The 22177-nt window shown below is 50.4% G+C and overlaps 1 protein-coding gene across 2 annotated transcripts in view; it reads right to left on the minus strand.

Moving 5' to 3' along the window:
• Positions 1-22177, minus strand: part of GOLGA7B (golgin A7 family member B) — a 33224-nt gene that overhangs the window by 2156 nt on the left and 8891 nt on the right. Inside the window, exons 2-5 of one of the 2 annotated variants that reach the window (XM_066355264.1) lie at positions 20257-20366; positions 12387-12689; positions 3301-3426; positions 44-196 (exon numbers count right to left, since the gene is read on the minus strand). In XM_066355264.1, coding sequence (XP_066211361.1) covers positions 44-196; positions 3301-3426; positions 12387-12398 — 291 coding nt within the window. In that variant the 5' untranslated portion in view covers positions 12399-12689; positions 20257-20366. Of the gene's footprint in view, positions 1-43; positions 197-3300; positions 3427-12386; positions 12785-20256; positions 20367-22177 lie in introns of those variants that run through there. The other variant, XM_066355263.1, reaches the window with a different exon arrangement.

Consider the following 22177-nt stretch of genomic DNA (forward strand, 5'->3'; position numbering starts at 1 on the left):
CGGAGCCCCGGGGAGGGCTGTGGGGCGGTCAGGGAGGACGCACCTTCTCGTAGTGGGTCTCCATGCAGAGGAAGATGAAGTAGGCGGTGGCACAGGCCAGGCAGCCTTCCAGGTAGGAGCTGCCTCCGATCTTCTCGGCCTCTGCGTAGAAGCTGTTGAGGGTCTTCACGGTCTCCTCAAAGAGCTGCCGCTCGATCTGCAGGGCGAGAGGGGTGGAACCAGGCCGGGCCAGCCTCCTTAGAGGGTGAACAGTCGCCAGTTGGGGCAGATGGAGGGAACGGGAGGATGGCACCGGGGGTTGTGGGCAGCACACGGGCAAGACCAGAGAGGCTGCAGATGCCCACAGAGACCTGGGGTTTAGACCTAGCCATCAACTGGCTATATGACTTGGGCTAATGACTTTACTACTCTAGCCTCAGTTTCCACACTTATGAAATGGAAGTTAAGAGTGGCTACCTGACTACCCTTAGAAGCAGGAAACTCCAAGAATATCCTCGATATGAATGCTTTCTGCAGGGGATTAGGCAAGAACCCCAGGGGCTTTGTCACCACCTCCACCTCTGTCTTGATGGCTGTGACAGAACCTAGGACCTAATTGGCAGGAGCTTTCCAGGTTTGCGTGGGGCTTCAATTGCATGAAATTGATTGGGTGAGACCTCAGAAGTGTCTTTCCAGGAGAGGGCACTTCCTTCTAGACAGGAGTTCACGCAGAACACAGCAGCCCAGCGTGTGAACAACTGGGAAGCTATCCTGACTGCATCCACAATCAAAATAACTAACATTTATTCAGCACTACCTATGTGCCAGGCGTTTTTCATGTATTCTTTCATTGAAGCCTCATAACAATCCCATCAGAGCAGTGCAACTATAATCCCCTTTCACGAAGTGAGGACTGATGGACGCTCTGCTCTATGGTCCAGGCACCTTCATCTCTGGTCTCTCAGCTGGCCTCCCTGCCCTGCGCGTGCACACGCGTGCACACACACACACACCGCCCAGACACGGGAGCCTGTTAAAGTCGGATCATGTTACAGCTCCAGTCAAGAGCTTCCCAAGCCTTCCCGTCTATCTCCAAGTGAGACCCAGGAAGGCCTTACAATGCCTGGCCCTGTGTCCCCGCTGAGGCAGCTCCTCCTCTCCTCCTCACTTGGACCCCACTCTAGCCACACTGACCACCCACTGCTGTTTCCTGAAACTGCCACCGGTCCTTTGTGCCTGTGGCCCTCGGCTGCAACCCGCTTCCCCCAGACACCCCACTGTCCCCTGCCCCCTGTGCCCTTACTTCCCTCAGGTCTCACCTTACCCAACAGGCCACCCCTGACCATTCCCTATCCCCAGCTCTCTCTGGGTCCACCTTGACCTCCCCCCTTGTTTTTCTAGTATTTGTCCCCACCTGAGCTACTATATATTTATTTGTTTGGTTTTCTAAAAAATTTTGAACCCTCTAATAAAAAATAAGCTCCATGAGTTTGTTCCTGTGTCCCCAGTGCCTGTTACCTAGTAGCTGCTCCATAAACACTTGCTGAATGCTGAGTGGACGTGTCCGAGGCTACATAGCTCTGAGCCGGGCCTGGGCTCTTCCCTACACAGCTCTGAGCCGGGCCTGGGCTCTTCCCTACACAGCTCTGAGCCGGGCCTGGGCTCTTCCCTACACAGCTCTGAGCCGAGCCCGGGCTCTTCCCCACGCGGCCCTGGGCCGGGCCTGGGCTCTTCCCTACACGGCCCTGAGCCGGGCCTGGGCTCTTCCCCATGCGGCCCTGGGCTCTTCCCCACGCGGCCCCGAGCCGAGCCCGGGCTCTTCCCCACGCGGCCCCGGGCCGGGCCTGGGCTCTTCCCCACGCGGCCCTGGGCCTGGCCCGGGCTCTTCCCCACGCGGCCCTGAGCCGGACCTGGGCTCTTCCCCACGCAGCCTTACACTGGACAACTTGGATTGAAGGTCATACTCTAAACCCAGCAGATATCAAAGTGTCTGTCACTCCATTTTTTATATTCTTCAGAGCACCCTGTGCCCCATTCGCCCCCACAGGACCAGAACTGTCCACCACACAGGTTCGGGACCTCCCATGCCTGCATAGGGCAAAACCTTTCCCCACGAGTAGTCAGAAGCTTTGGGGTTCCCAGCCACTGTCCCCACACAGACCTGGCGTGAACACAGAAAAATCTGCCCATCTGGCTCCTGACATAAGCCTTGTTGCTTTATCCCAGGGGTCACCCCACTTCAAAGGCATAAGGAGACCCACATGGCTCCCCAAAAGCTGCTTAGGGGGTCAGATCAGCAATAGCCAGGCCTGTTCCACCTTCCCAAACCACTGAGATCTGCCTGGGCTGCTGAATGACTCTGCAGGGTCTGCCCTCTGCCCTCGCCCAGAACCAGGAGCAGAACTCAGTGGGAAAAGCGGATGCCTTGCAAGGGGCCGCGGTGCACACGGCACTCGACGCTGAGCCTGGAGGGAAGGGTTGTGGGGAAAGCCCTCGGATGACGGCCTGGGCATCAGGGTTTAAGGCTCCCCAGAAAACACTAACATGTGGTTGAAGACTGCTGCTGAGAAGTAGAGATTCCTGAACCCCATCCGAAAACTGAGCCCGCATCTCTGAGGACACCTGATATCACCCAACAGGACTCAGAAACGCGCGTTTGTTTAACAAGTTCTGGGCTGTGCCACTGAAATCTGAGAGCTGCTGACCAGAAAAGGTCTGAGCTTTCTTTAATTCTAACTTTCAGTGAAGTGACAGCAAGACCATGTTAAGGATGCTTTTTTTTTTTTTTTTTTTTTTTGTATTTTTCCGAAGCTGGAAATGGGGAGAGACAGTCAGACAGACTCCCGCATGCGCCCGACCGGGATCCACCTGGCACGCCCACCAGGGGCGACGCTCTGCCCACCAGGGGGTGATGCTCTGCCCCTCCGGGGCGTCGCTCTGCCGCGACCAGAGCCACTCTAGCGCCTAGGGCAGAGGCCAAGGAGCCATCCCCAGCGCCCGGGCCATCTTTGCTCCAATGGAGCCTTGGCTGCGGGAGGGGAAGAGAGAGACAGAGAGGAAGGGGGGGTGGAGAAGCAAATGGGCGCTTCTCCTATGTGCCCTGGCCGGGAATCGAACCCGGGTCCCCCGCACGCCAGGCCATCGCTCTACCGCTGAGCCAACCGGCCAGGGCAAGGATGCTTTTTTATTCTTCCATGTGACATGGCTGAAAAGTCATGAGACATCTATTACTTTATTCCTGGGGGAAAAAAAAATACATTTGAATAAGCCCCTCAGTTCTATCATGGCCTGCGTTCCAAGTTTAGAGAAAGACATCCTTACCCGACTGTCCAGCTCTGGGGGGAATTTGGTCTGGAACTGACAGATGGTCCCATCGCTGTAGTCTCTCTGGATGAAGACCTTGGTGGCCAGGGATGCACTTCGCCGCAGCTCCTGCAGATTGTGCACCTGAGGAGACAGAGAGATGACACGTGATCAGGTGACCATCCTTCCAGGTTTGTCCGAGACTAGGAGGCTTGGGGGAGTGTGGGTCTTTCAACGCAAAACTCAGGGAAGTTTCTGGCAAACTGGGATGAGTTGGCCACCCTACATAGGCTCCAGAAAGGTCATAGGGAAGCAGGACTGTAGAGTTTACCCCAGACGATGCCTTGAGCAAACCCAGAAAAATCTCGGAAAAGCCTGAAGCAAGGCCAAAACAGAGCCAAAATGAAAGGTTCTGGAACCATCAACAGAGGCAGAGACAAATTTTCACTAGAGGAAGTCTTCCTGGTGGCTGGCCCAATCCTTCTCTCTCTCTGTCTCTGTCTCTTGCTCTCATGTGCACATGCATGCACGCACACACATACACACAGGTAGGGCCTTCCGTACTTTCATTCACTCAGCAAGTATCCAATGCTCACACCTTGTCAGGCCTTGGTTTAGGAAACCCAGCCCGGAACAAGACTGAAGCCTCAAGCCCTGAGTGGAGCCTACCACAGGGCTGGGAGAGGGGACTGTGTGGGACAGAGAAGTACCTGACGCCCCTGCTCGGAGGGACACTCGGGCTCAGGCCAACTTATGGCCCAGCTGGGGGAGCACCGCGAATGAGTATCGCGTCCAGCTCTTCTCACCACAGGAAACAAGAGATCCACAAATACCCAAGTCCCCAGAGAAGATTTTGGATAAAGTGGGCTGAAGCCAAAAATAGAAGAAATTCCCTGTCTTGGTAGGAAGGAATGGGGTGACTTCTGTCTCCTGTCCACATCTGCAGGCTCGACATGGACACAGACCCTAGCATTTGAGGGGAGTGGGCTCAATTCCACAGAAGAACAGCACCTCTTTCTTCCACTTCCAGCCTCACTCATCCACATTCCAGACAAGCAACCCACTGGGTGAAATATGCCAGACATTAGAACCATGTGGAGACCAAGCCCCGAAGGCAGAGTGAACACACAGCCAGTTCATCCTGTGTAATTAAGGGGAATCTATTCAGACACTCAGCTTTCATTTATTGAGTCCCGGCTATTGCCAGGCCCTAGGGATGCTGAGCAGAAGACAGTCTGTGAGCTCCAGGGAGGAAGAGACGTAAATATATAATGAATTCGACTGTGATAAATGCTACAGAGAAGTAACATCTTACCCAGAGCCACTGACTCAGAAAGGCTTCCTGAGGTCTCTGATGAGTCATAAAGGAAGGCCAGGAGTTACAAGTGGCAGGTGGAAGGAGGGAGGTGTGGAAAGTTGGAAATAAGAAGACGAGGCAACCCAGATGGAGGAGGCTTGTGCAAAGCAATGAAGATGGCAGAGAAGGCAGTCTATTCCTATGGCTGGAGGCTGATTTCAGCAAGAGCGGAGTTGGTTTGCAAATTACGTAAGAACCCTGGGAATAGTACAGAGGAGAATTCGATAAATACTGGAGGGGAGGATTTAAGATGGAAAAAAAGTTGCTTAAATGCTGGGGAAAGAATAAGTAATGAGAGAAAGTTGTCAATATGGTAGTAGAAGCAGATAATTGGTAGATCAAGGTTCTGGAAAGGTACGAATCAGAGACTGACCACTATACAGACTTTACAAAATCCTGGTGAACCTTGCTCTACCTAAGAGACGCAATCTCAAAGTGGTTTTGATTGGATTAAATAATGCAGCAATTTTCAACCTTTTCATCTCATGGCACACGAAAACTAATTACTAGAATTCGGCAGCACCCTCAAAACTATATTTTTTTGCTGATCTGACAAAAAAAAAATAGGTATAATTTTGATTGATTCATACCAGACCACTATTGTTGTTGGATGTTGTCATTTTTTTTATTTGACAATCTAAGGGAAAAGAGGTCAGTGCCCCTGTCTAAATATTCGGGTATTACATGTTTTAAAAATTCTTGGCCCTGGCCTATTGGCTCAGTGGTAGAGTGTCGACCCGGCATATGGAAGTCCCAGGTTCTATTCTCAGTCGGGGCACATAGGAAAAGCGACCAACTGCTTCTCCTCCCCTCCCCTCTCCTCTCTCCCCCTCCCCCTTCTCTCTCTCTCTCTCTCTCTCTCTCTCTCTTCCCTTCCTGCAGCCAGCAGGCACTGAGGATGGCTCTGTGCCTCAGACACTAAAAATTGCTCAGGAGCCTCTGCCTCAGACACTAAAAATTGCTCCGGTGTGAGAATCAGCCCCAGATGGGGGTCGTTGGGTAGATCTTGGTTGGGACACATGTGGGAATCTGTCTCCATATCTACCTTCCTCTCACTTAAATTTAAAAAAAAAAAAATCTTGCCTGACCAGGCGGTGGCGCAGTGGATAGAGTGTCGAACTGGGATGTGGAGGACCCAGGTTCAAGACCACAAGGTTGCCAGCTTGAGCGCGGGCTCATCGGGTTTGAGCAAGGCTCACCAGCTTGAGCCCAAGGTCACTGGCTTAAGCAAGGGGTCACTTGGTCTGCTGTACCCCCCCCCCCCCCGTCAAGGGACATATGAGAAATCAATCAATGAACAACTAAGGAGCTGCAATGAAGAATTGATGTTTCTCATCTCTCTCCCTTCCTGTCTGTTTGTCCCTGTCTGTCCCTCTCTCTGAAAAAAAAAAAAAATCTTGTGGTATACCAATTGAAAATCGCTGAAATAAAGTGCAAGTGCTCCTCTAGTCTTTTTTTTTTTTTTGACAGAGACAGAGAGAGAGTCAGAGAGAGGGATAGACAGGGGCAGACAGACAGGAATGGAGAGAGATGAGAAGCATCAATCATTAGTTTTTCATTGCGCATTGCAACACCTTAGTTGTTCATTGATTGCTTTCTCATATGTGCCTTGTCCGTGGGCCTTCAGCAGACCGAGTAACCCCTTGCTCAAGCCAGCGACCTGGGGTCCAAGCTGGTGAGCTTTGCTCAAACCAGATGAGCCTGCACTCAAGCTGGCAACCTCAGGGTCTTGAACCTGGGTCCTCCGCATCCCAGTCCGATGCTCCATCCACTGCGCCACCACCTGGTCAGGCCTTAATAGTCTTGATTCCCCTAATCAAGGTTTCAATTGAGAAAGCTCCCTTGACATCTACTAAGATCCTATGATAACATTGAAAAATAAAGAATGCTTTGCTTATGTAAATAAGTTATTCATCATTGTGTCTGCTCTGTCTAGGTCAGGTTTTATACTGTTTTATTTTCAAAAGAAAAGGAGTTGTGGCCTCCTTCTACTGCCTTCTAAAACAACTGACATGAACCAGTCGGTCTTATGGATGAATTCCCCTTACCCCAGACAGATCATTCTGGCAATTTTGTGAGTGGTGCATGAGAAGTGGGCATGACTAGGGTAGGGGACCAGTTGGAAGAATAACATCCAGGAGAAAACTAAAGTGGGTCTAATTTCAGAAAAATGATGGTGAGAGAGGACAGAAAAGGAAATAACAGTGCGTTAGCCATTCTGACAGACTCAGCTTCCTCCCCTCCATCCTCTTCCTTGGTCCGAATTCACACCTATGCACTGTGAAGGTATGTGTCTCCAATGACTGGCTAGCCGTTGACCTCAGCCACCTCTTCTTTGTCCTAGGTACACAGCCAGGTCACTTCCCAGCCTCCCTTGCAGTTAGGTGTGGCCATCTGACAGAATGAAATGTGAGTGGAAGTGATAAATATCATTTATAGGCTTGGCTCATAAAGACCAACCACTTCTCTGTGATCTTTCCGCTCCCACAGAAACAGGAAGACACATGGTGAAGATGGTGGAACCACAGTCGAAAAGAGCCTGGGTCTCTGAATCACAGCCTGGAGGAGATTCACCCACTCACTGATCAGGAACACCTGTCTGCAACTTTACCGAGTGGGAAATAAACTTCTATTATATTATGCCATTAAGATTTTAGGGTGCTACCAGTCCTATTTACTTTTACCCACGGGTTCTCAAAGTAGCCACAGTGGGAAGGGTCAACACCCCTTCCAACCCTAACAATAGCCTGAGCCTTAAGACACTATCCTGGACATTCTGTTTTTTGTTGTTTTTTTTTTGGGGGGGTTGTATTTTTCCGAAGCTGGAAACAGCGAGGCAGTCAGACAGACTCCCGCATGCGCCCAACCAGGATCCACCCGGCATGCCCACCAGGGGGCGATGCTCTGCCCGTCTGGGGCATCGCTCTGCCGCAATCAGAGCCATTCTAGCGCCTGAGGCAGAGGCCACAGAGCCATCCTCAGCACCCGGGCAAACCCTGCTCCAGTGGAGCCTTGGCTGCGGGAGGGGATGAGAGAGACAGAGAGGAAGGAGAGGGGGAGGGGTGGAGAAGCAGATGGGCGCCTCTCCTGTGTGCCCTGGCCGGGAATTGAACCTGGGACTCCTGCACGCCAGGCCGACGCTCTACCACTGAGCCAACGGGCCAGGGCCTATCCTGGACATTCTTTCCTCCCTGGAGAGTGTTTGTGGGTTCTTGAGGAGTTGCATCAGATACACTTTATGTGCCAGGGCCTTAGTTCCCAGAGCTGCTTCGAGCACACACATCACAACTCATCTGTAGTTAGTGAAGCGTGGGATTTAAGGCAAGGCAGGGTCTCAGGCTCTCTCCATCCATGGTGGCTCAGTCATGAGGTACCAAAAAGCTCTGATGGAAAGACCTAGAAGCAGGAAACCTGGTGTGGTGCTAGCCTTGGCAACATGGCCCTGCGTCTTCCCTCCTCTGGGCTTCCATTTCTTCAAGGAGAAACTGAAAAGGTTGGAACTATATCATCACTAAAACCCCTTCCAGCTCAGACGTTCTGGAGGCCTCATCAAGAATTATGAAGCTCTTGGTTCCTGGGATGATTAGCATGAGAGAGCAGAGGGAGCAGAGCAGAGAGCAGAAAGAGGCCATGTGGCCAGGAGAAGCAGCCAAGATGGCGGAGTGCTGAGTGAGATGCCAGTTTGTGTAGAGTTTGTGTAGAGAGAAGGAAGGAGATGGGGAACTGAGGAGAATAAGGCTGGTGAGCTTGAAACCTTTGATTCTAGGAAACTCGGATAAGTCAGTGGCTTTGTGAGCACTGAATGTGAGTGGGTTTTGGAGCCCAGTGTATATTTTTACTTGTCCACCGGGTGCAAGCTAGAATTAAAGAAAATGGCCTATCAAAAAAAAAAAAAAAAAGAATTATGAATGCAAATGCTTACAGGGACTAAACGTGTAAGTGGGCCAGGTGGGGACTGTGGCTAATTAGAGAACTTATATCCTGTCTCAGGAAAACACCTGATCATTGCCATGTGAGCATGTGTGCAGGGATGTGATTCTGATTTTTAAAGAAAAGGCGTAAATCCAGGTTTCCTTAATATTAAATATTCTAAATTTTAAATGTTTCCAGTACATTTTTTACATTTATAAACACTAAGCTGGACAAATAAGGCACACCTGGGAACCAGATTCATTCCTAGAGCTACCAGTTTAGGACCTCTGAAGAAGGAATTCCACGGGAGGGGGCCCTGGGACCAAAGCTAGAGCCAGGTGCCCAGTCACTTGCCAGCTACGTGGCTTTCAGGAAGCTGGCCTTATGCTCTGAAATCCCACAGGAGGGTCCTAGAACATGCACAGGCCTCTCCCGGTGGTCACAGCTTCTGTGTCTCCCCTGGGCGGTCCCTCTACCCGGGGCACTGACCCAGACACCTGAGTTTCTTCTCTTCCACTTCTCACCATCTTCAACCCTCCCATCACTATCCTCAGCCTGCTGGCAGCAAAGTAAGAACAGGACCAAGGGGCATTTCATGAGGAAGAAAGAGAAAATCAATGGTGAGATCTGTTGGTCCCTACTTGCAAACTGCAGTGTGACAGAGAGGGAGGGGGAGGCTGCCTGGAGAATGAGTTCCCAGGGCAAACACTGAGAGCTTCTACACCCAACGGAGTCAACCTGGTGGAGGTGGGAGAAGCAAGCACTGGCGTGCATGCAGATGAGGACTCCCAGGCCTGTCTGCCCTAGACACACAGTAGGCCCCTCTGGCCCACCTCTCCATCCTCATTAAAAACCGCTAATTCCAAAGGCTGCTCTGGAGACTCAGGAATCAGGAAATGCAGCTGGTGAGCCAACACCATGCTCCATGGCCAGGCTGTGGAGGAGGAGTGAGGACCATGAATCACAGGCAGGCAACTCAGGACTCAGGATGGAAACCGGGGCACAGGGCCTCCCTGTTTCTCAGTGACAACGGAGCCCAAGCCCAACCCATTGTCTGCTGGTTGTTAATTCCATGCCTCAGAGATCAAACCTCCATTTGGATAGTACTACTTGGATGCATTTTTAAATCTCCTAGGGGCCAAACTCCACCTCCTGGAGAAGCCCCTTCCGGCCAGGCATTTCCTAGCTGTCCTTGGCCATCCGGGAAGAACCTGCTTTCAGTGACACACATTCACAGAGGTTTGTCACTCAGGAAATGGGCTCATTACAGTTTTCCAAATGAGGTCAGCACATCACTCAGGAGGCTTCTCCCTTCTCTGAGTTCCTTACACAGAGCCCTCCCCTAACGCTGACTCCTAAACAGAAATTGGGGAGCAGAAAGGATCCAGTTTCCATGCCTTCTACCCAGTAACCCAGGGAATTCCACTCTCTCTTAATTCTCTGTCTCAGTCTCCCTCACTGTCCTCTCCCTGCCTCTCTCTTTTTCTCTCTCCCTTCCTCCCCTTTCTTTCCCCTCTCCTCCCCTTGAAGCACCTTCTGCTGGAGCTAAGGACATCGCATGCAGAATCCTAAGGGGACGGCCATAGGAGCTTGGCAATGAGGTTTCCCTTCTCCCAGCAGCTTTTTCCTGGTAATCTGGTAATCATTCCAAACATTAAAAACAGCCTAGGGAGAATGACTCACTCTGCAGCCCAGAATATGCGCTCGTCCTGTGCCTTGGCAGAGCGATGGCTTCCTCCCTCAGCACTGCCATCAGAGCCCACCCAAGGCAAAAGTGGGAAATGGGCCATGTCAGCCATTCCTGAACTCCGCTGTACCCCTCCCCATCAAGGCTTCATGTCAAGACCCCTAGTGTTCTCCTCTCTGTTGGGCACCATGGCTGGCTGATATACCTGGATACAGCCAAAATACCACTGGCCAGGGGAGGCAGAAGAATTAAGTTCGAGTCCTGGCCCTGCTAATTTTTAGCTATATTTTCTTGGGTAAGTCTCAGCACTTCAGTTGCATCATCTGTAAAGTGAGTTAATGATGCCTTCCTTGGCTTTTTCACAGGAATCAGGCAAGCTTCTAAGCCTCAGTGTCTCATCTCTTAATTGGGATAATAACACCATCCTTGCCCACTTCACAGGGTTGCTCTAAGATCTAAAGGAAATCACACACGTGATAGTGCTTTAAACACAGGAAAGCCTCTAGATTCACAGAACAGTGATGAGCAGAGCCTCTTCCTGGGTAGAGTCACACATGCCTAACAGCAGACTCTCAAAAACACTGCCTCGACCCAGAGATGCTGGTTGGAACCTGGGAACCTTAGGAGACCTGACAGGAAGACATGCTGAGACAGGTGGGCCTCTTGGAATCTGTCAGATTACATCACAAATGTAGCTGTCTTTTTTTTTTTTTTTTGCTCACACCACTGGCCCAAATGTGCCCATGTGGCTGAAGTTTCCTTCCTGCCTAATACCAGCAGCTCTGCTGCAGTCTGGCAGCCTATCTGGAAAGTGACCAGCTCCTTGGCTATTTCTCCTTTGTTCTTCCTGCTCTTCCCAGTGTCTTTGGCACTTTCTGAGCAAACTGCATCTCTCCACCCTAGAAACCAAGCTCCATGGGTCTGCTCAGGGCCTCCCCATCACACAGTCCTTGGGGCAAGCTCTCCTAGCTAACACTGTTGCCTTGTCAGAAAGCCAAGGGATGCCAAGCAATTGCACCTTGTCCTGTGGTGGCGACAACAGCAGAATAACAACAATAACGCTTAGTATTGATGTCATGCTATTCACCAGGATGCCCAGAGGCACTGCACAAAATCATTCAAAAGCCTCTGCTGTCCCCATGGCTGTGTTCCAGCTGTGTTGAAAGTGAAGAAACAGCACAAAAGAAGTCAACATCAGAACTTGGGAGACACTAATGTTCTGGGTCCGACTCCAAAAATTCAAAGGAAGAAACTTTCAGCAACTTGGCTGGTGTGCTATGTGAATATCAAGTAGACCTCCCCTGCTCCATGTGTTAGCTTTACCACTTATTAAGTGGTAACATAAAGAGCTCTATTTCTCTCATGAAATGAGAGGTTAGAGGAGGTAATTCCTGATCTCTTAAGCATTGCTCATAGATTCTGCCCTCAGCCAACAAGTCCTTTGGTTCAGCTTTCAAGTCCCTTGAAGGTGACACACCTATAGGCACACCTTGCAGAAGGCGGCTCCTCCCATCAGACACAGGAGAAATGCAGACGCATGGTACAGGCAACTGGAGTCAGGTGAGAAAGCAAGTAAGGGTGCAAAAGCAGGGCTTGGTGCAGGCAGCTCATTAAAACCAACCACTTGGGGGTTGGTCTGAGGATCCCTCGTCTTCCCCCTGGTCCCCAAAGGGAAGTGCTGATGTGCAGGTGAGTTTATGGTCCCTTAGCCAGGTTTGTGGGCTCAGAACTGGAGAGCTGCACCGCATAGCAACAGCAGCCAGCCGCATTCCCTCTCCTAGGCTCGTTTCCAACCCTCTAGGGAAGCAGCCTCAGAACCTGAAGTCTAGAGGAAGGGGAAACCCCAGCTGAAGCCCTGGAGCAACCCTGGCACTAGTGCCAACAAGTGGCACGGACAGCTTCGGGGCTCAGATGGGGAAGATTGACACACCAGGAGTGAGATGAGCTCTCAAAGAGGAGCCTCTCTCTTCCACCTTGCCACTGCCCCATCCACCCCTTCGCTCTGGACCCGGCCGGGAACCCACCGCACCCCACCTCACTCCCCACACCCCCACACCCCGTCATCCTTCCCCGCCCAGTCCGCCCCTAGCGGGGATCTGTTCCCGCAGCAGTCTGGCACTGCCTGAGGGCCGAGTGCTCGCCCCCTACCTCGGTGGCCATGTTCCGGGGCGCTGAGAGCTCGGAGCCAGCTGCGGGGCTGGTCACGGGGGGCTGACCGCGGTGCGGACTCGCGGAGCAGGTGGGCTGGCGGCGGCGAAGCCTGTGCGCTGTCCGTGGTGCTGATGCTGACGCCGCGGGCCCCGACGCCGGCGGCCGGGTGGCCGGGCGGCCCGGCGGGCTCCCGGGTCCCGGGTCCCGGGTACGGCCGCTGTGCTGTCCGCGGTGCTGATGCGGGCGAGGCGAGGCCGCGCCCGAGGCTGCGCACCGCCTGGCTGCCGGCTGCCGCCGCTCCTGCAGGCAACGGCCGGGGTTATGTTTGACACCGGCGACGGGGTGGGGGCGGCGGGGGAGGAGGGGCCAGGCGCCTCCGCGGACCGGGAGGGAAGCGGCGGCCCCGGACTCCGGCGCCCGCCCGCCCGAGAGGAGCCCCGCCCGCGGCCCACGGCCCGCGGCTCCGCGCCGCCCTCCGAGGCCCCGCCTCTCCCGCCTGCCCTTCCCCCCGGTGGGAGCGCCGGGAGCTCTGCGCCCGCGGCCGCGCGTCCAGGGACGGACAGGCAGGACAGGTCTGGGGAAGATACTCCAACCCGCGGAGGCTGAGGGTCCTCGACTCGTTCGTCCTGGACTCACGTGTCACCCCTCCCCCTGTAGCCCCTCCCCCACCGTGGCCCAGGCTGCAGCTTCAGTATTTATTTCCTTCCTTTCCTGTTTCTTCTCCGTGCCCCCAACCCCAGGCATCCATGGACGTTCCCTCTTCTCCCTTTCTCTTCCTTTCACTGCCTTGAACCCTATTAGCTAGAGGAGGATGCTGCAGACCGCAGAGAGAGAATCATTTCTTTTCTTTAAATATGTCTCCGCGTTTCATACCCTGGTCTCCTGGGGTCCTTATTTTTATTTTTTATTTTCTTACAGAGACAGAGAGAGTCAGAGAGAGGGATGGATAGGGACCGACAGACAGGAACGGAGAGAGATGAGAAGCATCAATCATCAGTTTTTCGTTGCGACACCTTAGTTGTTCATTGATTGCTTTCTCATACGTGCCTTGACTGAGGGGCTACAGCAGACCGAGTAACCCCTTGCTGGAGCCAGCAATCTTGGGTCCAAGCTAGTGAGTCTTTTTTTTTTTTTTTTTTTTTTCCTCAGGCCGGATGAGCCCGCCCTCAAGCTGGCGACCTCGGGGTCTCGAACCTGGGTCCTCTGCATCCCAGTCCGACGTTCTATCCACTGCGCCACCGCCTGGTCAGGCCTGGGGCCCCTTTTTCTAGGGAGCTCCAGAAATTGCAGCCAGTCTCTCCTTGCTGCTCTTCCTGACCCCCGTCCGCCCCTCTCTCCTCTCTCCTCTGAATTCCCAGAGTTTACACACACACCACAGCCACTCAAAAACCACAAGCTAATGGTGCCAAACTGGTATGCCCACTCTCTAAGGACGACAGGTCTGGCTCTGGTGTTGCCTTCATATTTTCGACATCACACCCTCCAACCAGATGACCTATTTGCTTAATAAATTAAAAGGAAACACCAACACAGGTGTCTTTTTACACACCCATAATAGCCTTTGGGCTCCTTGAGGGAAAGCTGAGCGCGCTCCCCTGCCGCTCATGGCTGCCTGAGGGTCTACAGCAGCAGCCCACACAGCGGGAGAGGTGAGCAACCAGGAGAACCAGTCTGACTCGGGCTTCCCAGCTGTATGACCTGAGGCAAACGCTTCACATCTGAGCCTTCTTTCTGTAAAACATGTTGGACTTAACTAGACTATTTCTAGAGTTCTTTTTTTTTTTTTAATTCTCCTTCAACCTTGTATTTTGAATTTTTTAAACATACCAAAAAGTTGAAAGAATAATACAATAAACTATCCTGTCCACCTAGCTTCAACAACTAATATTTCACCATATGTGCTTGATAGAGACAAAAACAGAGAGAAATATATGACTAGATTGCTAGGAAGTGACAGATATTGTGAGGCTTTGTTCTTAAGGACCGCACCATGCATCTCCAAAGATAAAGGCACTCTCCTACCTACGTGATAATAATCATAATATTACTACCACACCTTTAAAGATTCCATCTCATCTCATATTCTAGGATATATTGTTGCCCCTAAGACACATTAATAGCAATGACCCCTCAAAACTTCCCCCAGAACATTTCATTTTTGATAGCTAACATGTATTGAGCACTTCCTATGTGCCAGACAGTACGCTATGTATTTTACATGTATTATTATATATAATTCTCACAGTTATTCTTTGAATTAAATACATTATTGAATTATTAATTATTCAATAACTCATTAAACGAGTCATTATTCTTTTATTATTCCCACTTTACAAAGAAGGAAACTGAGTAAAATTTCCTAAAGTCATGTGGCTTGTAAGGATGGAGGAGAGATTCAAACACAGGCAGTCAAGCTCCAGGGCCCATGTGGTTGATCCTCTTGATGGCACTGACACCCTCCAGCATCTCATGGACCATAAACTAGTAGAACCACATCTCCAACTGCCTGTTTCACAGATGAACACACTGAGTCCCTGAGGATAAGTGACATGCTAAAGTAGTCAAAGGCAGCTGTGTGTTCTACCTTAGAATTTGACAAGTGATTTAGCATCAAGAAGCAACCTGAAGGCCCTGGCTGGTTGGCTCAGCGGTAGAGCATCGGCCTGGCGTGCGGGGGACCCGGGTTCGATTCCCGGCCAGGGCACATAGGAGAAGCGCCCATTTGCTTCTCCACCCCCCCCCCTTCCTCTCTGTCTCTCTCTTCCCCTCCCGCAGCCAAGGCTCCATTGGAGCAAAGATGGCCCAGGCGCTGGGGATGGCTCCTTGGCCTCTGCCCCAAGCGCTAGAGTGGCTCTGGTCACGGCAGAGCGATGCCCCGGAGGGGCAGAGCATCGCCCCCTGGTGGGCAGAGCTTCGCCCCTGGTGGGCATGCCGGGTGGATCCCGGTCGGGCGCATGCGGGAATCTGTCTGACTGTCTCTCCCCGTTTCCAGCTTCAGAAAAATACAAAAAAAAAAAAAAAAGAAGCAACCTGAAAACTAAATCCCATGGTGGTCACTGGTAATAAATAAATGCATAATCTGATGATCTTTATGTATAACGCTCCCAGTGTCTCACACCTGATTTCGATCATATTAATTAGACAACCATCTGGTAACCACCCTCTTCACCTGATGACAAGAGTCCTCCGTGAGTTTATTCAACATACCCATTCATTCAGCATATAATTTTTTGAACACTTACTATGTATCAGGCACTCTTCTGGGAGCTTGGGATACAGCAATGAGTAAATGACTAAATGCACAAAGACTTTGTTCTTATTGAATTTACCTATTAAGGGGGTTAACAATCAATAACAGATTAGCAAATAGTATAAAATATGTCCAGGTATGCTCATTGCTAGGAAGAAAAATAAAGCACAGTAATGAGGAGAGTTTATTTCAGAAAGAATAGTCATAGTTTTTTCGATAAGGTGAAATTTGGACAGAGGCCTGAAGAAAGTGAGAGAATTTAACCTCCAGATACTAAAGGGAAGAGTGATAAGGATTAGAGAGCAGAGTACAAGGGCCCTGAGGCAGGAAGGGGTTTAGCATCTTCAAAGAATAGCAGGGAAAGCAGTAGCTAGACTGGTGTGGGCAAGACGAAGAGAGATGGGAGCTGAGATCACAGAGGTCGCAAAAGCCAAGTCTTATAGGGCTTGTTGGCCCTGATAAGGACTTATGATTTCATTCAGCAAATAAGATAGCAAGCCTTAAAAGACTTACAGAACAGGCCTGGCATTACTTAATTGCAGTTTTTTAAAAAGATTACTCTGTATGCTAGTGTTGGGGAAGGCAAGGATAAAAGCAGTGAGACCAATTAGGAGGCTGATAGAATCATCCAGGCAAGATATGGTGGTGGCTTAGACCAGGGTGGAGGTGGTGAAAAGCAACCATACTCTAGATATAATTTGAAGGAAATGCTGACAAGATCTGTAGATAGTTTGGGGGTGTTGTATAAAAGAGAGTCAGAGATGATTCCAAGTTTTGAATTCTGAGCCACTGAAAGAAGGAGTTGCTGTTTATTGAGCAGAGAAGACTAAGGGCTGAGTGGAGATGGAGAGTACAGGGTGTTGGATGTGTCAGGGGTAGTCAACCTTTTTATACCTACCGCCCACTTTTGTATCTCTGTTAGTAGTAAAATTTTCTAACCGCCCACCGGTTCCACAGTAATGGTGATTTATAAAGTAAGGAAGTCACTTTACTTTATAAAATTTATAAAGCAGAGTTACAGCAAGTTAAAGCATATAATAATAATTACTTACCAAGTACTTTATGTGGGATTTTCGCTAAGTTTGGCAGAATAAATCTTTATAAAACAACTTACTATATAGTTAAATCTATCTTTTTATTTATACTTTGGTTGCTCCGCTACCGCCCACCATGAAAGCTGGAACGCCCACTAGTGGGCGGTAGGGACCAGGTTGACTACCACTGTGTTAAGTTGATTTAGGTTTGAAGTTTGATATGCATGTTATCCATCTAAGTAGAGTCGGCAGTTGAGGTTAAGGGGAGAGAAAGAGGGTTGGAAATATAACTTCAGGAAATATAACCAGTATGTGAGTGATATTTAAAACTATGGGACTCAACAAGGTCCTCTAGTGGGTATAACTTTAAAAAATTGTCCAAGAACTGATTGTGGGCAATTTGTTACTTACTTACAGATTGGGAAGACTAAAGGAGGCTGCGAGGAGTGGCCAGTGAAGTAGGAGGAGACCCAAGAGAGAGCAATGTCCTGGAGCCAGACGAGAAACCTGGTGACAGAGCCTAACCAGCCGTGCTGAGTGCTACTCACGTGTAGAATAAGATTAGGACTGAGAAATGCCACTGAACTGGGCAGTATCGGCCAAAGAACATCCAGGCTAAGAAAGTCTTGTAAGAGTTTATTTGATGGCAATGACAGAGAAGCAAAATCTCAAGGGAGAAAACCTAAGAGGGATTACATGAAATTCCCTGGCAGCAGACTAAGGAGGCAGGAGAAAGCAAAGTGGAGAAGTCTCGGAGATTGGATGAAAAGCAAAGCGGAGAGAGACACGTGCTTCCTTCACGTTGGATGCAGGATAATCTACTCGATGGCACATGGAATGGTAGGTGGGCAACAGAACAACCACGCGGCCTCCTGCTCTGGCACCAGCGGCTGTGCCTTCGAGGCGTCTGAAAAAGATCATTCTGACGTTTCAAAGATATGTTATCTTAGATGCACAAAGACAACAGACAATTTCGAAAGTGAAGATTGACCTTTGTCAAGGAAGCTACAGGCCTCGGCTGTGACTCCCGCCACGACCCACGTTTAGATAGGGAGTTTTATGTTCAGACCACCGCCCTGTGTGGTTGTGTTCTGTCTCTGTGTTTGTAAGCTCGTCAGGTTTAGTGTGCGGCCCCTTTTCTGTTCACGGCAGCAACAGGGTCACTGGTGACCTTAATAAGAGCTGGTTTAATGGAGAGTGGGGATGAAATCTTGATTACAGTGGGCTTGAGAGTTAGAATGGAGGAGAGAAAGCAGAGATACTGAGAGTGTAGACAACTCTTTAGAGGCATTTTGCTGTAAAAGGAGCAAAGAGTAGCATGGTGACTTGAAGGAGAAGTAAGAGCAGGCAGGCTCTTTGTTGTTTTGTTGTTGTTGTTGTTGTTGTTGTTGTTTTTATATTTTTTCCAAAGGGAGAAGTGGTGGAGGGGGGAGACAGACACTCCCACATACACCCAACTGGGATCCACCCGGCATGCCCACCAGGGGGCGATGTTCAGGCCATCTGGGGATGTTGCTCTGCTTCAACCAGAGCCATTCTAGTGCCTGAGGTGGAGGCCATGGAGTCATCCTTAGTGCAGGGGCCAACTTTGCTCCAAGGAGCCTTAGCTGCGGGAATGGAAGAGAGAGATAGAGAGGAAGGGGAAAAGGAAGGGTGGAGAAGCAGATGGGCACTTCTCCTGTGTGCCCTGACCAGGAATCGAACGCAGGACTTCCACACACTGGGCTGATGCTCTACTGCTGAGCCAACTGGCCAGGACCTAGGCAGGTTCTTTTAAGATGGGAGACATCAGAGCTTGTTTGTATCCTAAATAAGCAAGTGCACAGGGAAACCTTGATGGTTCAGAAAAGAGAGGATTCATTGCATAAGCAAGGTCTTAATAGGTCAGCAGAGGATGGGACTCAGGGGAAACATGGAAGGGATGGCTTTGTATACCATGCACACCATAGAAGAAGCAGAATAAACAGCCAGAGATGTGAGTTAGGAAGTTTTGTAGTATAAGTAAAGACCTGAGCTCTACTCTCTACTCCACTTCCACTAGCCAGACTTCATACATCATGACCTTCTTTGACAAGCAAGTTCAACATTATGTATGGAAAACTTGCTATGTGCCAAGCATGGTGCTGGCACTTCCCTATGTAGTCCAAAGAGAGTTCTCCTGCTTGTAATTGACTTTAAAAGACTAAGACTCTAGAGAGAACACTGAGATCATCCACACAAGGGTGAATGATCTCTCTCAATATTCAGCTCCTCTGACTGAAAAGAGACTTTAACAGCCTTAGCTTTTATTACCACATTGCCTCCAGGGCTGTTATAACAATCTCAGCAGACCTCAAGGCCTGGAGGCATTCAAGTGGAGGCCAGGCAAAAAGGTCCAAATCTGGGGTCGGGATAGTTTCATACTGAGCTGACTCAGGCTGGGATGGGATGTGACAGAACGGAATGTTCCCACACTCCAGTCATTGGGACTTTAACTTTTTAAGCAGGAGGAGATGTTGAGATTTAATCTGACTAATCATTATTACCTAGCTGCCTTGAGACCAACCAGTTCTATGCAAGAGCCTAGCTCTTTGATGTTTTTGTCATAAATTGATGAGTTTGCCCACAAAATAACATCAAAGGAGATTCACTAATGAATTCACTGTTATCATTCTCTAATCTATGGCTCCAAGCTATTGGAAAGTCTTCCCTCCCCCCCCCCCCCAAAAAAGGACCATAGCCAGAGAAAGAAACCACCTGAAAGATTTGGAAAGCATGATACCTGGAAAGAGATGAGAGGAAAACGAACTCCTGTAAACTGCAGCAGAGCCAGGGAAAGAGCTAGCAAATCTCAGGGAAGCGGAGAAAACGCAGGGGAGCCAGGGACATTCTCAGCACCTGGGTCAAGGAGGAAAACAATTGCTTGAATTTTTTTTTTTTTTTTTTTTTTGTATTTTTCTGAAGCTGGAAACGGAGAGAGACAGTCAGACAAACTCCCGCATGCGCCCGACCGGGATCCACCTGGCACGCCCACCAGGGGCGATGCTCTGCCCACCAGGGGGCGATGCTCTGCCCCTCCGGGGCATCGCTCTGCCGCGACCAGAGCCACTCTAGCGCCTGGGGCAGAGGCCAAGGAGCCATCCCCAGCGCCCGGGCCATCTTTGCTCCAATGGAGCCTTGGCTGCGAGAGGGGAAGAGAGAGACAGAGAGGAAGGAGGGGGGGTGGAGAAGCAAATGGGCACTTCTCCTATGTGCCCTGGCCGGGAATCGAACCCGGGTCCCCCGCACACCAGGCCGACGCTCTACCACTGAGCCAACCAGCCAGGGCCAATTGCTTGAATGTTTGAGGGGGAGATTGTGGTCTGGAAAGTTAAATGGTGTCATCTCAGAGCACGCTGCAGAGACTCGGAGGAAGTGCGTGGTAGGAAACAGGGTCCCTGGAGTCAGAAGACAGGGTTTCAACCACTTGCTCTGCTATTTACTGTGTGAATACAAGTCTCAATCCCTCTGAGCCTCAGTTTCTCTGATCTGTACAACGGTGGTAATAATTTTCCCTCCCCAGATAGGATCCCTCCAAGCATGCGGAGCTTTCTCTGGATGTTACCTGACTTTTTCAAATCTGGTCTTTCAAGAGGAAAACAGGAAAAGATTTGTGGAGAAGCCTTGCTGGAAATCTTCTCACAGTGATGTTTCTTTCAGGCTCAGCAAGATTTCCTAAAGCACAGAAAAGATCAACAAACACGCTTCATTTAGCTAAGTGAGCAGTTATTGAACACCTACTGTATGCCATACGGAAAGATGACCATGGGATGTTTCCACCCCTCCCCCCAAAGGATACCAAAATATAATCAATGACCAGGCTCTGTGATAAGTGCTAAGGTGGAAATAGTTGCCTCAGAGTCGGGATCCAGAAAAGGTTTTACAACTGCATGACATTTGAGTTTGGACTTCAAGGACTAGTGTCATATGCCCAGACAAATAAAGAGAAGGCATGAAAGTTGCCTGGAAATGCAGAATCTCTGGAACCTCAAACCCATGAAAGCAGCTGCTGGGCAACAATAGGGATGATCACAAAGGCCCTAGAAACATGAATGGAGGGGACCCATCCTAGCAATAGTATCAAACACGTATCTGGAAGTAGAGTCACTAGGAAATGAATAAGCTTGTGGGGGACTGCCTCCCCTTTTTTTTTTTTTTTTTTTTTTTTTGTATTTTTCTGAAGCTGGAAACGGGGAGAGACAGTCAGACAGACTCCGCATGCGCCCGACCGGGATCTACCCGGCACGCCCACCAGGGGCGATGCTCTGCCCCTCCAGGGCATCGCTCTGTCGCAACCAGAGCCACTCTAGCGCCTGGGGCAGAGGCCAAGGAGCCATCCCCAGCGCCCGGGCCATCTTTGCTCCAGTGGAGCCTTGGCTGCGGGAGGGGAAGAGAGAGACAGAGAGGAAGGAGGGGGGGGTGGAGAAGCAAATGGGCGCTTCTCCTATGTGCCCTGGCCGGGAATCGAACCCGGGTGCCCCGCACGCCAGGCCGACGCTCTACCGCTGAGCCAACCGGCCAGGGCCTGCCTCCCTTTCTTAATTTCATTCATAGTCAGTTTTCATATCTATCTATCTATCTATCTATCTATCTATCTATCTATCTATCTAGGAAGAGAGATGTGAGGCAAGTTTCCATCAGGATTCACAGCTACCCCAGGAGAAAATGGGATGACATTGGGGGACACTCAGCTAAAGTGCTACCTGTCATTACAAGAGTCACTGTGCTAGAGGGCAGGGACACTACCCAAAGATATATGCCCCTGTTCTTACAGTGGCTCCAGAGACACAAGAATAACAATCATCAAATGATTGACCACAAGTCTCACTTCCATACCAAACAAACTGCACAAACACACCAGTCACTTCAAACCATACCCAGCTGGGGAAGTCTGCAAGGCTGCTAGTTCAATGATGAAAATTCTTTGAGGAAGTATATAGGCAGGGGAATAACGGGTAATAGGTGCTTATAAAGCATCATTAATTATGAGAGTCAAAAGGGTTCATGGAGTTCAAACCGATTTCACCTACAGAGCCTTTTGTTCAGACAAAATCTTGCACAAAAGCAGATATATAAAACAAATAAAAGACAGCGGACTTGGATAAAGGGAGGCAGAACTTACCTGCTCTACCACCCTTCACACCCTACAAAAGTCCCCAAGACACTGCCATGACCTGCCCAAGAGCTTAGGAGAATGTGTTTTGTTTTGTTTTGTTTTCTTTCTGAAGCTGGAAACGGGGAGAGACAGTCAGACAGACTCCCGCATGTGCCCGACCGGGAACCACCCGGCACGTCCACCAGGGGCGAAGCTCTGCCCACCAGGGGGTGATGCTCTGCCCCTCCGGGGCATCGCTCTGCCACGACCAGAGCCACTCTAGCGCCTGGGGCAGAGGCCAAGGAGCCATCCCCAGCGCCCGGGCCATCTTTGCTCCAATGGAGCCTTGGCTGCGGGAGGGGAAGAGAGAGACAGAGAGGAAGGAGGGGGG

The sequence above is a fragment of the Saccopteryx leptura genome, chromosome 13 (assembly GCF_036850995.1).
Source record: "Saccopteryx leptura isolate mSacLep1 chromosome 13, mSacLep1_pri_phased_curated, whole genome shotgun sequence".
Taxonomy (NCBI): domain Eukaryota; kingdom Metazoa; phylum Chordata; class Mammalia; order Chiroptera; family Emballonuridae; genus Saccopteryx; species Saccopteryx leptura.